The following is a 12,023-nucleotide window of genomic DNA, read 5'->3' on the forward strand; positions in this document are numbered from 1 at the left end:
GTTTTATTTTAAATATTTACAAGTTCTGTTTTATATTTTTATATACTTCTGCTGGTATTTATTTGTACTTTGTATAATTCTCTATGCTTGGCATAAGAGCAACTGTGATTAACAATTTTCCCCCTGGGGATCATTTAAGTATTTCTGATTCTGTTGTCAGAGGTGACGTCAGCGGAGAGGAGACGATCCTTCCAGATGTATCACCAGGAGCGTCATCGCGTCCTTCAGTCGGTAGTTTTCTGCAGACGGGAAACAAAGTCCACAAGCTGAGGAGTTGGCATAAAAATGAAGAGAGGGATGATAATATGTGAAAAAAACCTCAAAAAAGTCAGTATAGTCAGAGGGCACTTCGATGACGTTGGTCTTTATTTAATATGATGATGCTCCAGTTGTTTGACATATTGTAGATTAGAGTTCGGGACAAACAAGGTCTCCGTGGACCACGTCTCTGTCCGTTCAGGCTGCACAATAAAAGAAAAAACATCGACACCATCCTGCTAAAACTTTAAAAACAAATGTACTGGTCACGGTATTCTTGTGCTGTGTACGACGATGCTCGATCAACAAATGATGTTGCATTTCGGAAAACAAACTCATTCAGTTACAGTTTTGGAAATCCTGAGCATTAATGTCATCTTCATAATACACTAAAAATAAATTCATGTTTGTGTTTATATTTAAAAATATACATTTTTGGTCAACATTGTGCAGCCAACCGTTCACTCACAGTCTGCCATGACGTTATCAGTACAAAAAAAACCCAAAAAACAAAACACCCCAATCATAAATCAAGTATATTGCAAACAAACTACAGCTCTGGTTGGCTACACAGTCACGTCTCCCCCACACGCCGCTACAGTTTCTTAAGGCAGAATCATGTTCCATTATTGATGTGAACCTTCTTCACATGTTCCTCTACCACAAACACATCAGCCTACGCAACTTTTACATTCACATACAACGACATCATCTGGAAAATTAACAGAAAAAATGAGAAAAAAAGGTGATGGCTGTGGCACAAAGCTCCCCTCGTACGCGTCAGTGTCTCCCACCTCTGTGACAGTCTCAGGCCGATAATAAATATTCTCTCCTGCTGGACCAGTTCCTCGTCTGGCTTTCAGTCTCACTGCCAGTGGGTCGGTGGTGTGTGGACGTCTCCCGCTGGCTGACTGCTCCTCAGTTGTCAGCAGCCGGGATAGACGTGGCGTTTGAGGTTGAGGCGACCTCACTGTTGGTCTCCACTGAGAGCTCCTGCATGGAGTCTGTGGCCTCCTGCACGGCCTGACTGTCCTCTGAGATGCACAGACAACACGGTTAGGTCTCGCCTGCTTTTATGGGCAGGGTTAATAATGAACAACTTTCATGTCGTGTCATGATGATTTAATGAACTTCCTTCTGCAACCTGGACAAGAAATCGACTTGTCTGAAATTGTTATGTCATTTAAAATTCAGGCTTTGAAATCAGTACATTTTTCAGGCTTTTTTTTTTTGTTCAGTTTTCACGTTAAAAAACGAAAAGCAGATGTGGCTGAAAAAGGCTTTTAGATGAAATATTTATAAGTATTGTGCTTCTGACTTTACCTTTTCATTATCACCATACATTATTTACTTTATGTTGTTATCAAAAATGGACTTATGGATACTAATTGTACATTAGAGTGTATCTTGTAAGTATTTTTTTGTTTTTGCCGTGCTGTGTGATGACTGAATAAAAATACTACTACTAAACTACTAATACTACTACTACTACTACTACTACTACTAAAACTATAAAATATCGGCAACAGCCCGAAATAAACATTTCTGCTGATATGATAGACTGATCATGTGAAGCTTTAATTTTTGAGACTATAGTCAAAATAGGTCAAATGTGACCACCATCCAGTGTATTAGGATGAAATTTTTTGGTTTGTTTGAAAAAAATCACGACTAGAATCACCTCCTCGTGGTTGTATGCAACCTAAAACCAGTTTTGAGGTCACAGTGACCTTGACCTTTGACCGTCAAACACCAGATTCTTATTCTTATAATCTATTCTTGAGTACAAGCGGACATTTATGCCAAATTTGACATAACTCCCTCAAGTCGTTCAGTAGATATTATATCCACGAAAATGGGAAGGATTGAACGACTCCTGATGATATAATGCTTCCAGCTACAGCTATCACCGGCACGGACGCTTAAAAAAGCAGATCAATCAAAGATTTCTCCTGGATCAAATGTCGTCATGCACATCAAGTTATTTATGATATTTCTTGCTGTATGAGGAGATTGGTGACTCAAATTTTAAGTAAACACAGAAAAGAAAATGCCAATGAGAATAGAAAGTGCATGGGAAAAAAATCAGAAGAAAAGACAGAACATAGTAATAGGGATGATAACAACTAATCTTTTTTTTTTTTTTCACAAATGACGATGAATTGATTGTTAATTAATCGATAATAAAAGTACAATTTGCAATCCTACGTCAAAAATATGTCCCACAATTTCTTTAAGTACACAAAAAAAGATAAATGATTAAACTATAATGATTGCAATAAGACATTTATAAAAATCTGACTTTTAATGGATTTTAAAACTGTTTAATCCACTTTATAAAAACTTTTTATTCACCTCACTTTGATTTTACTTTTTCTTAAAAAAAAAAAAAAACTGAACCAAACACTGACCCCTTTTATACTCATTTACTAGATTTTCTTTTTCCAATTCAAAAATTGTTTGCTCGATGTGCAGTTTCAGAAATTTAAAGCTTTTAAGTTTATCAAAGTTAAATGAAGTTTTAGTTTTAACAGCCAAAACATCTTAAACGTGATAGTCCGTGATGGATGGTTGCAGCATCCAAAATGACCTCATTTTGGATGCTGCATGTCTTTCTTTGCCCTTTATTATATCATGTAAAATGTGTTTACTCTGCTGTCGTGTTTTATTCCCTGTCACATTTTGTCTGTGGGACAGCTGAAGTACCTTTGCTCTGCTGCATCCTCAGCTTGGCTGATTCTGCCTCTTGTTTCTCTCTCTGCTCTTGGAGCTTCTTGCAGACTTTCTTGTGGGTGAACCAGTGCATCTTTTGGCAGGCCTGGTCACAGTAGATCACCTGGTGCCAAAAATAAATAAAGTTGACTTTACATGTAACGTAATAATGAGATTATCTATCTATTTATAGCACGCACACACGCACGCATGGGTTTTTTAAAAAAAGCAAGACGTTGTAATTAATTAAAGCTCTGAAATAAGAGTACACATGAAAACCGGGAACGGGAACTAGGAACGGTACCATAAGTGAGCAGGCTAAAACCTACAGATAATACGTTTTTTTAAAAATGATAATAATAAAAAAATAAAATAAAATAATAATAATAAAAAATAATAAAAATTAATAAATATAATAATAATAATAATAATAAAATAATGCTAAAAATAATAATAAATAAATAAATAAATTTATTATTAATAATAATTCAAATAATAAAAAGAAAAAGAAGAAGAAATACAAATACTCTATATAGTAGGTAAAAGATAAATAGAAGAATAACAGCACAAAGTATAATCGATAAAAATGTTAAGAATAATAAAATAATATACCATGTAGTAAAGCAGACTAAAACATATAAATACATTTTAAATAAATAAATACATGCAGTTCAATTAAAAGCCAGACTAAAAAGTTACGTCTTGAGTTTGCTTTTAAAAATATCAACCTCCTCTGCTGCCCTCAGGTCTCTACACACTCTCTGTGTAATAATGCCCCATAAAATGTTTTAAAATTATAAATATTATCATTACTGCTCTGGAAGATCTTTCGTTTTTTACTGTTAAGAAGCTGCAGTATAACACTAAACTAAACTTTCAGCACATGTTGAAAAAACATTGATATATTGCATTCGTTTTGACGCTCACCATCTTACAGACGGAGCATCTCTTCTCGGCTCCCTTCTCTCCACAGGAAGTACAAAACTCTGCGTCCATGAAGCCGACCTGACCTGTGATGGCCTGAGTCAGCACTGACAGAGCTGTGGGGTCGTTACCCTGAAATGATGTAAAACAATTTTAAGTAAAGCAATTAAGCATTGCACAATGAAATGCTAATGCAAAAATTTTACATTACAATGAGAATAATTAAAAAATCAATGTAAAGTGAGTCTTAAGGAGGATTAGGGCCCAGTTAAAGAAAAAAAATTAATTTTGAGAATAAGGTCATAATATTACAAGAATTAAGTCCTAATTTAGAGAATAAAGTCATATTGTTGTAAGAAAAAAGTTGTATTATTTAAAGCAACAAAGTTGTAATATTATGAGAATAAAGTTGTAACAAAAAATATAGTCGTAACAACTGGGGACAATGGTTGCCAAGGAGGCTGGCTGTGCTCCCACCTGTTTCATAGTTTGCTGGCAATATGTTTTTTTTCCCATAATATAACGTCCCCTTTCTCGTAAAACTACTACTTTATTCTTGTAATATTAAAAGTTTTTTCTCATTATATTTTCTTAAATGTATTCTCAAAGTCTCAAAAAACAAAAACAAATGTCCCCCTCAATGTGGCCCTAAAACTCTGTCATTGAGAGGAGTTCTCAGTTCATAACAAAAACCCAAAACTTCTATTCAAGTCATCAAACACTGTAAAAACACTAAATCTACACTAAAGCACTCTAATCTAAACAAAGAGGATTAGTTTTCAGATCTACTGCTGCTCTACATAATCATCTCCCAATCAGCAATTTGTAATCATTCACTCAGACTCACGATCTCTACGGGGGCGATACTCCTCACCAGCTGCTGCAGCAGAGTGGCGTCACAGTACGGGAACTTGCGGATGCACTCTCTGAGAAACTTCTCTTGGTACACGGGGAAGCCATCGCTGTCCCGACCCTTCAGCAGACTGAAGGACGGGGATCAGACATTTTAAGAAACTTTTTTTTTTAATGGAAATGCAAATCACTGTTATCATGTTAAAAGAAACTCTAGAGCTACATGAAAACATTTTTGTAAGATTAATTATAATGCTGGGATTTAATGTGAAACTAAAAAAGCCCTGCAGGAGTGGACAGAGCTCAGGTCAGGCTTCCCACCCAGATAAACCCGCTTCATACAGGCGATAGACTGCGTTCCCAATGCCAGTAGCAGACCTGTGAACACAGCGCTGCAGCAGACGAGTCGGCCTTTCTGTCAGCCTTTATGTGTGTATGTGTGTGTGTGTGTGTGTGTGTGTGTGTGTGTGTGTGTGTGTGTCCACAGCAGAGTCATCTGACTCGGGTGTGAATGCCGATCATACACATTCCCACTGCATTAAAAGGCCTGATGTTGGTGGTTTTTAGTGCAGTGGGAACGAGGCTTTAATTTGGTCTTTAAGTTGAAATCATAGCTGCAATGACAATGAATCACATCATCACAACCCACTTAAACTGGTGCCAGAAGTAAAAATGGAGCTATCTGAGTGACAGTATTGAGAGAGACAGACACTCAAAAGACAATAAAACCTAACAAGCTCCTTTAAAAGTTGCTTGAAAATGTTAAAATGCTAAAATGAGAATTTATTTAACCTCTCACCACTTATTTTACACAGAAACTGCACAGAAAATGCAAACTAGTCACCCCTCCATTTTGATACATACTGCAGTTAACATTATTACTATAAACATTAAGAGATTCTTTCAAGTCAGACACACAGAGGGATATTTACAAAACCTGCCACAAATTACCATAAATGGTGCAAAAGTTCCCGTTATGCATTTTTATTTATTTATTTATTTATTTTGAAGGATATTTAACAAAACTGCAGATGGAAATTAGTTTATCTAATTATCATAAAGTGCAACTAAATAAGATCATATGTTGGGCTGCCAGTCTGGAAAAAAAAAGAAAAAAAGATTTTTTTGGAGCAAGGAAAATTAGTTCACAGCTTGATCTTTTCAGCTCAATTTTAAATATCAGCAAATTAGTTATGAAAAAGTAAGTAGGAGATTTTTAGAAAAACTTTTAAAACACCTTTAACAAAATTGTTTCTTGTGTCTGTCAGTCTGTAGTGATAATAAAGAACAGCAACTATATGTATTCATTTCCATTCCCAGAATTGGTGGTACTAAGTACGGTGTACTGGAGCAAAACCTTGAAGTGGTTCTTTTTTTGAAGAACCACTTCAAGGTTTCAAGGTCCCCCCCTGAAAAAACCAAATTTGTCTATTCACAGCCTGAAAAGTGTCATAAATCCTCATGAGCATCCCCAACGTTCTCACCTCTTGATAAGGCCGTCCAGTTTGTCCTCGCGGTCCTTGAGGAAGGACGCACACTTTCCCAGCACGCAGCTGATGTAGTGCATCTTCATGGCCAGCACCTCGTTCATGTCCTGCTGCTTAATGCACTTCTCACAGATGAGCTCCATCACCCGGCGGCATTTCTCCAGAGCCTCCACCTCCGCCACCAGGGGGTTCTCCTTCACCAGGATCACCATCTGCAAAACAACAGAGACTTATCAGGTCCCACTGATAACAGAAATTCCTGCTTTCAACAAAACAGCCCTTGAGATGGATTGGATTAACTTTATAATCCATTAGATACAACAACAACAACAACAACAACAACAACAACAACACATGAGACAAGTACAGTACAACATAAAACAATAAATACTAAAATAAATCAGGCATTGTCACTTAAGGAGTGCAAAAGTTCACCACAATAACAATAGTAAAATGCTAAAAGTATTCATACAACTGCCTCTGAAAATCAAAACTAAATAGATAAATTAATAAAAAATATTTATAATTAAATAATTAAAAGGAGTATTTGCTGTCATTTCATCGCAAAATCAAGCTTTTTTTCATACAGTGCTGTTGTTCCTAAACTCAATTGAGTATGTAACCTGCGACTAGTGATCATTGTAATAATCAATTACTGTATCACTTTAGTATAAAACATGTCAAAGATATTGAAAAGCACTTATTACACATTTCCACAGTAGAAACTGATTACATTTGTGAAAATAGATGGAGAAAATATACTCAAGGATTTCCAATTTTAGCTGCAGCTGTCAGGAGTTTTCTAATTCTTCTCCTGGATTAATAGCAGATCGACAGTGAAGTATAACTACTTATTCAATTGTACTCCAAACTACTGAACATTGTCATCTTCAAGATATTATTACAAAATATAAAATATAATCAGTTTGAAGCAGATCACATTTGATGCTTCGCTTTCTAAAACTCAACACAATTCCAAACATCTGATTTTCAGGATCATTGCAGCGCAAATGCTTCATTTGAAGATATTCATCATGAGACTCTGTCAATATACTTTTGTGCAGAGCACCTCTTTAAAATGTTGCATTTCCCTTTATTATATGCATTTTATACACTAATTTTAACTGTATTTTTATATGATCTCAATGTCTTTAGTTTTCCATCTTATGTTATGCATTCTTTGGATTCTATACAGAGTATTTCTGTGCTGCTAATATTCCACAGAGATGTCAGATGAGACAATAAGAGCACGGTTGAAGTAGGGAGCTGCTGTGCATATTTACTGCCTCGTTCAACCTGACGTTTCTCTCCAGCGGTGTCCTACCTTGACAGGGTTCAGGTTGGTGCTCATGATGACCTTATGGAGAGGTCCGGCCAGTTTTGGCGGCAGCTTGGGTTCCTTCTCCAAACCCTGGGGCTTTGTGTAATAATCCAGTCTGGCACGGGAGAAGAAGTTGTTGATCACTGTGACACAGTCGTGTTGCCCTGAGAACAGAGAAGAAGAGGCGGTTCATGTTTGAACAGGAATGGAAATTTTGTCACATAATAATAATTGAATATATATCACCTTTAAAATAAGAGTTTACAAAGTTTTTCGACAAACAAGGCGAAGCAGAAGCATGAAGGGTTTCTTGCAGAGACAACATAACTACAAAAGCCACACAATAATGCTGAACTGAGGCCGGACAAAATTTAAAGCAGAATTAAACACAAGAGGAACAAACTACAAAATAAAAATAACAACAACCCATACCAAAAAGGGTAAATACAAAGAATATTAGCTGAAAACACAGAAATAATAGCACTAGTAGAGATAAACAGCTCAAGACAGAATAAAATAATGGATTTAAGGTTCAATTTTATTGTTATTTCACTGTGTATTCGCATACACAGAATGAAAGAGAACCGTTTGGTCCTGTTTGAAAAAAACACGCCGGGGGGAAAGACGATGTAATCCAAGCATGTTAATTAAAAAAAATAAAGAAATTCAAGCAAAAATTTGTCGTCACTGCTCTTAAACTTGCAAGGCTGCATTCCCGTTTCTGCTCTGTTTGCCTTAAAATACACGATTATGCAAGTGTAAAATGTAGCCTCTTGATCATTCACACGAGAAAAGCAAATCATCCAAACGACAACTTCACCCCTCATTTGTATATCAATCACTCACTCTGTGTGACACTTTGAAATCATTAAGAAAATGAGGAGTCCAAAAACAGATTAAAATTTTAGCGAATTAAAGTCACTGGCGACTAAGTTTAACAACAATAAAAATAAATCAAAACATGTGTCTACCAACTCTCACAGAGCTAGTGCAGTGTAATCCAAGTCTCATTATTTTCATTTCGTTAAGGAACAAAGTTAGAGGATAAATGTTCCTGAATAACAAACATGTGCTGCACGATCCCTCGTCTTTGTGTGTACGTTGACACAAAGCTTGAGAACACTTGACCGTTGTATGAATGTCACAAACAGACGTACCGACAAAGGCAGCCATCTGTGCGGCCGTCCTCCCGACAGAGTTGACCACGTCTGTTTCTGCCCCCGCGTCCAACATCATCCACGTGATATCAGTCTTACCTACGGGAGCAGAGGAAGAGGAGTCACAGCACTTTTTAAAACACCAGACGAGACTTTTAATCTGTGATCTCTGTAAAGATGGACTCCAACATTTAAAATATTTACCGTTACATCACAACATACCTGACAGGCCTGCAAACATCAGCGCTGTGTAGCCATGCTCATGTTCATTGCAATTTACATCCGCTCCGTGTTGCAGCAGCAGCTTGCACATTTCTGCTTTTCCTTTGTAAGCAGCGTGCATGAGAGGAGTCATCCCATACTGTGCACGAGAAAAAAAAAGGCGACAATCAGTACATTTACATGCAGTTAGTCAAGCTGCAGTTACAGCTCAAATAGGCCATTTATTTGGAGTACTGTCCTTCTATCAGTATATAAGCACAAAGGAAGAATATATTTATTGATGGTAGTGTGTCCGACTTCTCCAGTCTTTGATATAGACTGAATCACTATCACAACTGTTTATTTACATTAACTTTGGGATAGAAAACCACAGCATCACATACATATAATCACTTTCTTGTGACTTTCTTATTCAAAATTAATATAAAATACTACATTTTCAAGTTTTTCTCCTTACCTAGGCCAAAATAAAAAAAAAAAAAACAACACCGATGGAGGCCAGTCCGGCGACAATCAGCATGCTCAGGACACATAGTCCAGTTAAAATTCAACTAATGTGTTTACGTGACAGAAAAGCCTGACTTCCAGTCGCATTATCTGGGTGTGTTAGTCCAATTTCAAGAAATTCAGTTTAGTCCAATTTCAGTGACACGTTAACATGTAATTTAAAAGTCCAGTTTTAGTCTGGCTAACAATAATTCAACTTTTTCTAAAGTCAAACGTACTGACCGTATGATCTACATGACAATTATACTTAAACATGAGGACAAACACACAGTTTCCGTCACTTGACAGAACATCTGTTTCAAACACCTGATTTTGACAGGCAGACAGAGAAGAGTGACAGACAGACAGAAGGGAGGACATGAAGGACGTCCTTCAAAGCCCTCCAGAGTGGCTCTTGTCCCACACATATGTCACTGAACAAATGAAGCTTGGCTAAAAGATCCATGTATGTCGAATCTTTATGTAACATAAGCACCTACAGATACTTTGAAGGACAAGCCTCGGTTTGTGCCTCTGATGCGTTCATCGTTTTGATATCTCACACTTTAAACTGATGATTACATTCAAGTTAGAGGTGCAAGTTGATTGGTAACTACTTATTCTTTGTTGATCCTATAATTTATTAGGTTTCAGTAGTTTTAGTTTTGCTTCCTGTGCAAATAAACTAAAATTCACTAAACAAACTAACTGGAAGTCATGCAAAATAACTCAGATGCATCATGATGACTACATCCTTGTTTTTTCCAGTTTATTCTTTGTGCAACTACTGTCCAAAATTAAAAAATAGTATTTGAACCAAAAATATAGATTACTGTATGTTATATTTTTACTTTTATGTCAAAGATCCCCCCTTCTTTTTATACATATTTAAACAACAAGAATATTATCTCAGAAATAGGTGGAAAAAAATAATGGAAACAAAATTAAATTTTTACATTTTTTTTCAGTTAACAAGCTAATAATCTTGTTACTTCCAAAAAACAAGAGCAGAATTGTTTTCTATTAAAAACATTGTTGTTATTTTGAGCTAATAATCAGATTAAACAGGAAAACTGTGATATTACAAGACTATTGTGTCTTTATGTTGGAAAAAAAAACAAGATCATAATTTTGTTTTTCATGAAAACATTTCTCATAATTCTGATGATTTTAATGTTATTAATTCTTTAAAATCTGAACTATTTCCTATTTAAGTGTTCTTGTTATTCTGAGCTAATAATTTAATTAAACAAACAAAAAATCTGTGGATCTGCAGGATTATTGTCTCTTTATGTTAGAAAAATCAAGATCAGATTTTTATTTTCCATGAAAACTTTTCTCATCATTCTGATATTTTGATCTTTCTAAGTCAGATAAAAACAGCAGAATTATTTTAATAGAAACTTTTCTCACACTTACGGGATGACAATCTAATTGATTCATAAAAACAGAGCAAATATGCATTCATTTTCTCAAGTGACTGCAATTCACTTGAGAAAATGAATGTAGGGAAAAAATAAGATAGAGAAACTAAGGCTATCATCTTATGTGTCAACCTGTTGAAGGAGTCAGAAATGCTCTGTTTACCTCATCCAAACAGTTGACCCGAACATCCTTACAGCCCAGCAGCCGCGAGGCCTCTTGAACATTTCCTAAGTGCATAAAAATCAGTGTTATTGCAGGAAAAAATACAACACCAATATTTACCAACAGTTTATGCAGCCCTGAGGAGTAAAAACATCTCTTTTAGACAACGCTATTAAAAGATTTGCTCATAAATTTGTCATTTTTAATTAGATTATTACATAATAAATACATAACATAAACACAGACCACTGAAATAACGTTATAAAACATGCATGTTATTCTGCAGATAGAGTTCATTGAGGTGGGCAGCTACACATGCTGTCAGCTAACGTTAGCCACTATCAAGCTTGGCAACAAATAATTGCTATGATTTAACACAACAGAGCAGTAAAAATATCAACCTGACATTATTACATTACATTCCGTAATATTTATAACGTAACTTATCAAACAAGCTAACGTGAGCTAGCCCCTGTGTGTGTTTTCAGTGGGATTAGCGTTAGCCGAAAAAGGGGCTTACCTGCAGTGATAACCTCAAACAACTCCTTTTCGGTTGAAGACAAGTCTCCCTTCTTCGGAGCAGACATGTCGGCGGCTAAAAGTTTGTAATTACACTACAGGGGCACAAATAAAACCACAAGTTGTAGGTTAAAAGTCTGCTTTCGGTGGTTGTAGCAGTCTGTGACACTGAGGCTCGCGCATGAAGACTAACCCAGTTTGAGCTGTCATGTGGAATGTACCACTGTGTCACTGCTGGCGGGGATGTACTAAGTTAAATCTTCCAAAGATTCTTACAATTTTGGCAGATAGTTTACAAGTATTTCAAAAATGATTAAACTTAAGACGTAATTGAAATATGTATCAAGATATGTCGTATATATACGGAGCAAAGACACAAAATTTGTACAATTTTATTAGATGTCCCCTGTTCTTTCGATGAAATAATCAGTTCCATAGAAGTCTAGAAAGTTCATTCAGAAGCGCTTCAGCGTGGTTGACAGGTGACGTACATTAACC

General features: G+C 36.0%; 1 protein-coding gene across 1 annotated transcript; it reads right to left on the reverse strand.

The window, feature by feature from the left end:
* Positions 1-344: 344 nt before the first annotated feature.
* On the reverse strand, positions 345-11,744 carry ankmy2a (ankyrin repeat and MYND domain containing 2a). The gene is made up of 10 exons (XM_042490113.1): positions 11,527-11,744; positions 11,007-11,071; positions 8,934-9,072; positions 8,712-8,810; positions 7,558-7,718; positions 6,231-6,445; positions 4,742-4,877; positions 3,898-4,026; positions 2,965-3,094; positions 345-1,292 (listed from the first exon to the last, which is right to left on the reverse strand). The coding sequence occupies exons 1-10, from the start codon at positions 11,591-11,593 to the stop codon at positions 1,177-1,179; spliced, it is 1,257 nt and encodes a 418-aa protein (XP_042346047.1). The 5' UTR covers positions 11,594-11,744; the 3' UTR covers positions 345-1,176.
* Between the last annotated feature and the right edge of the window lie 279 nt (positions 11,745-12,023).

This window comes from Plectropomus leopardus, chromosome 7, assembly GCF_008729295.1.
Source record: "Plectropomus leopardus isolate mb chromosome 7, YSFRI_Pleo_2.0, whole genome shotgun sequence".
NCBI lineage: Eukaryota > Metazoa > Chordata > Actinopteri > Perciformes > Serranidae > Plectropomus > Plectropomus leopardus.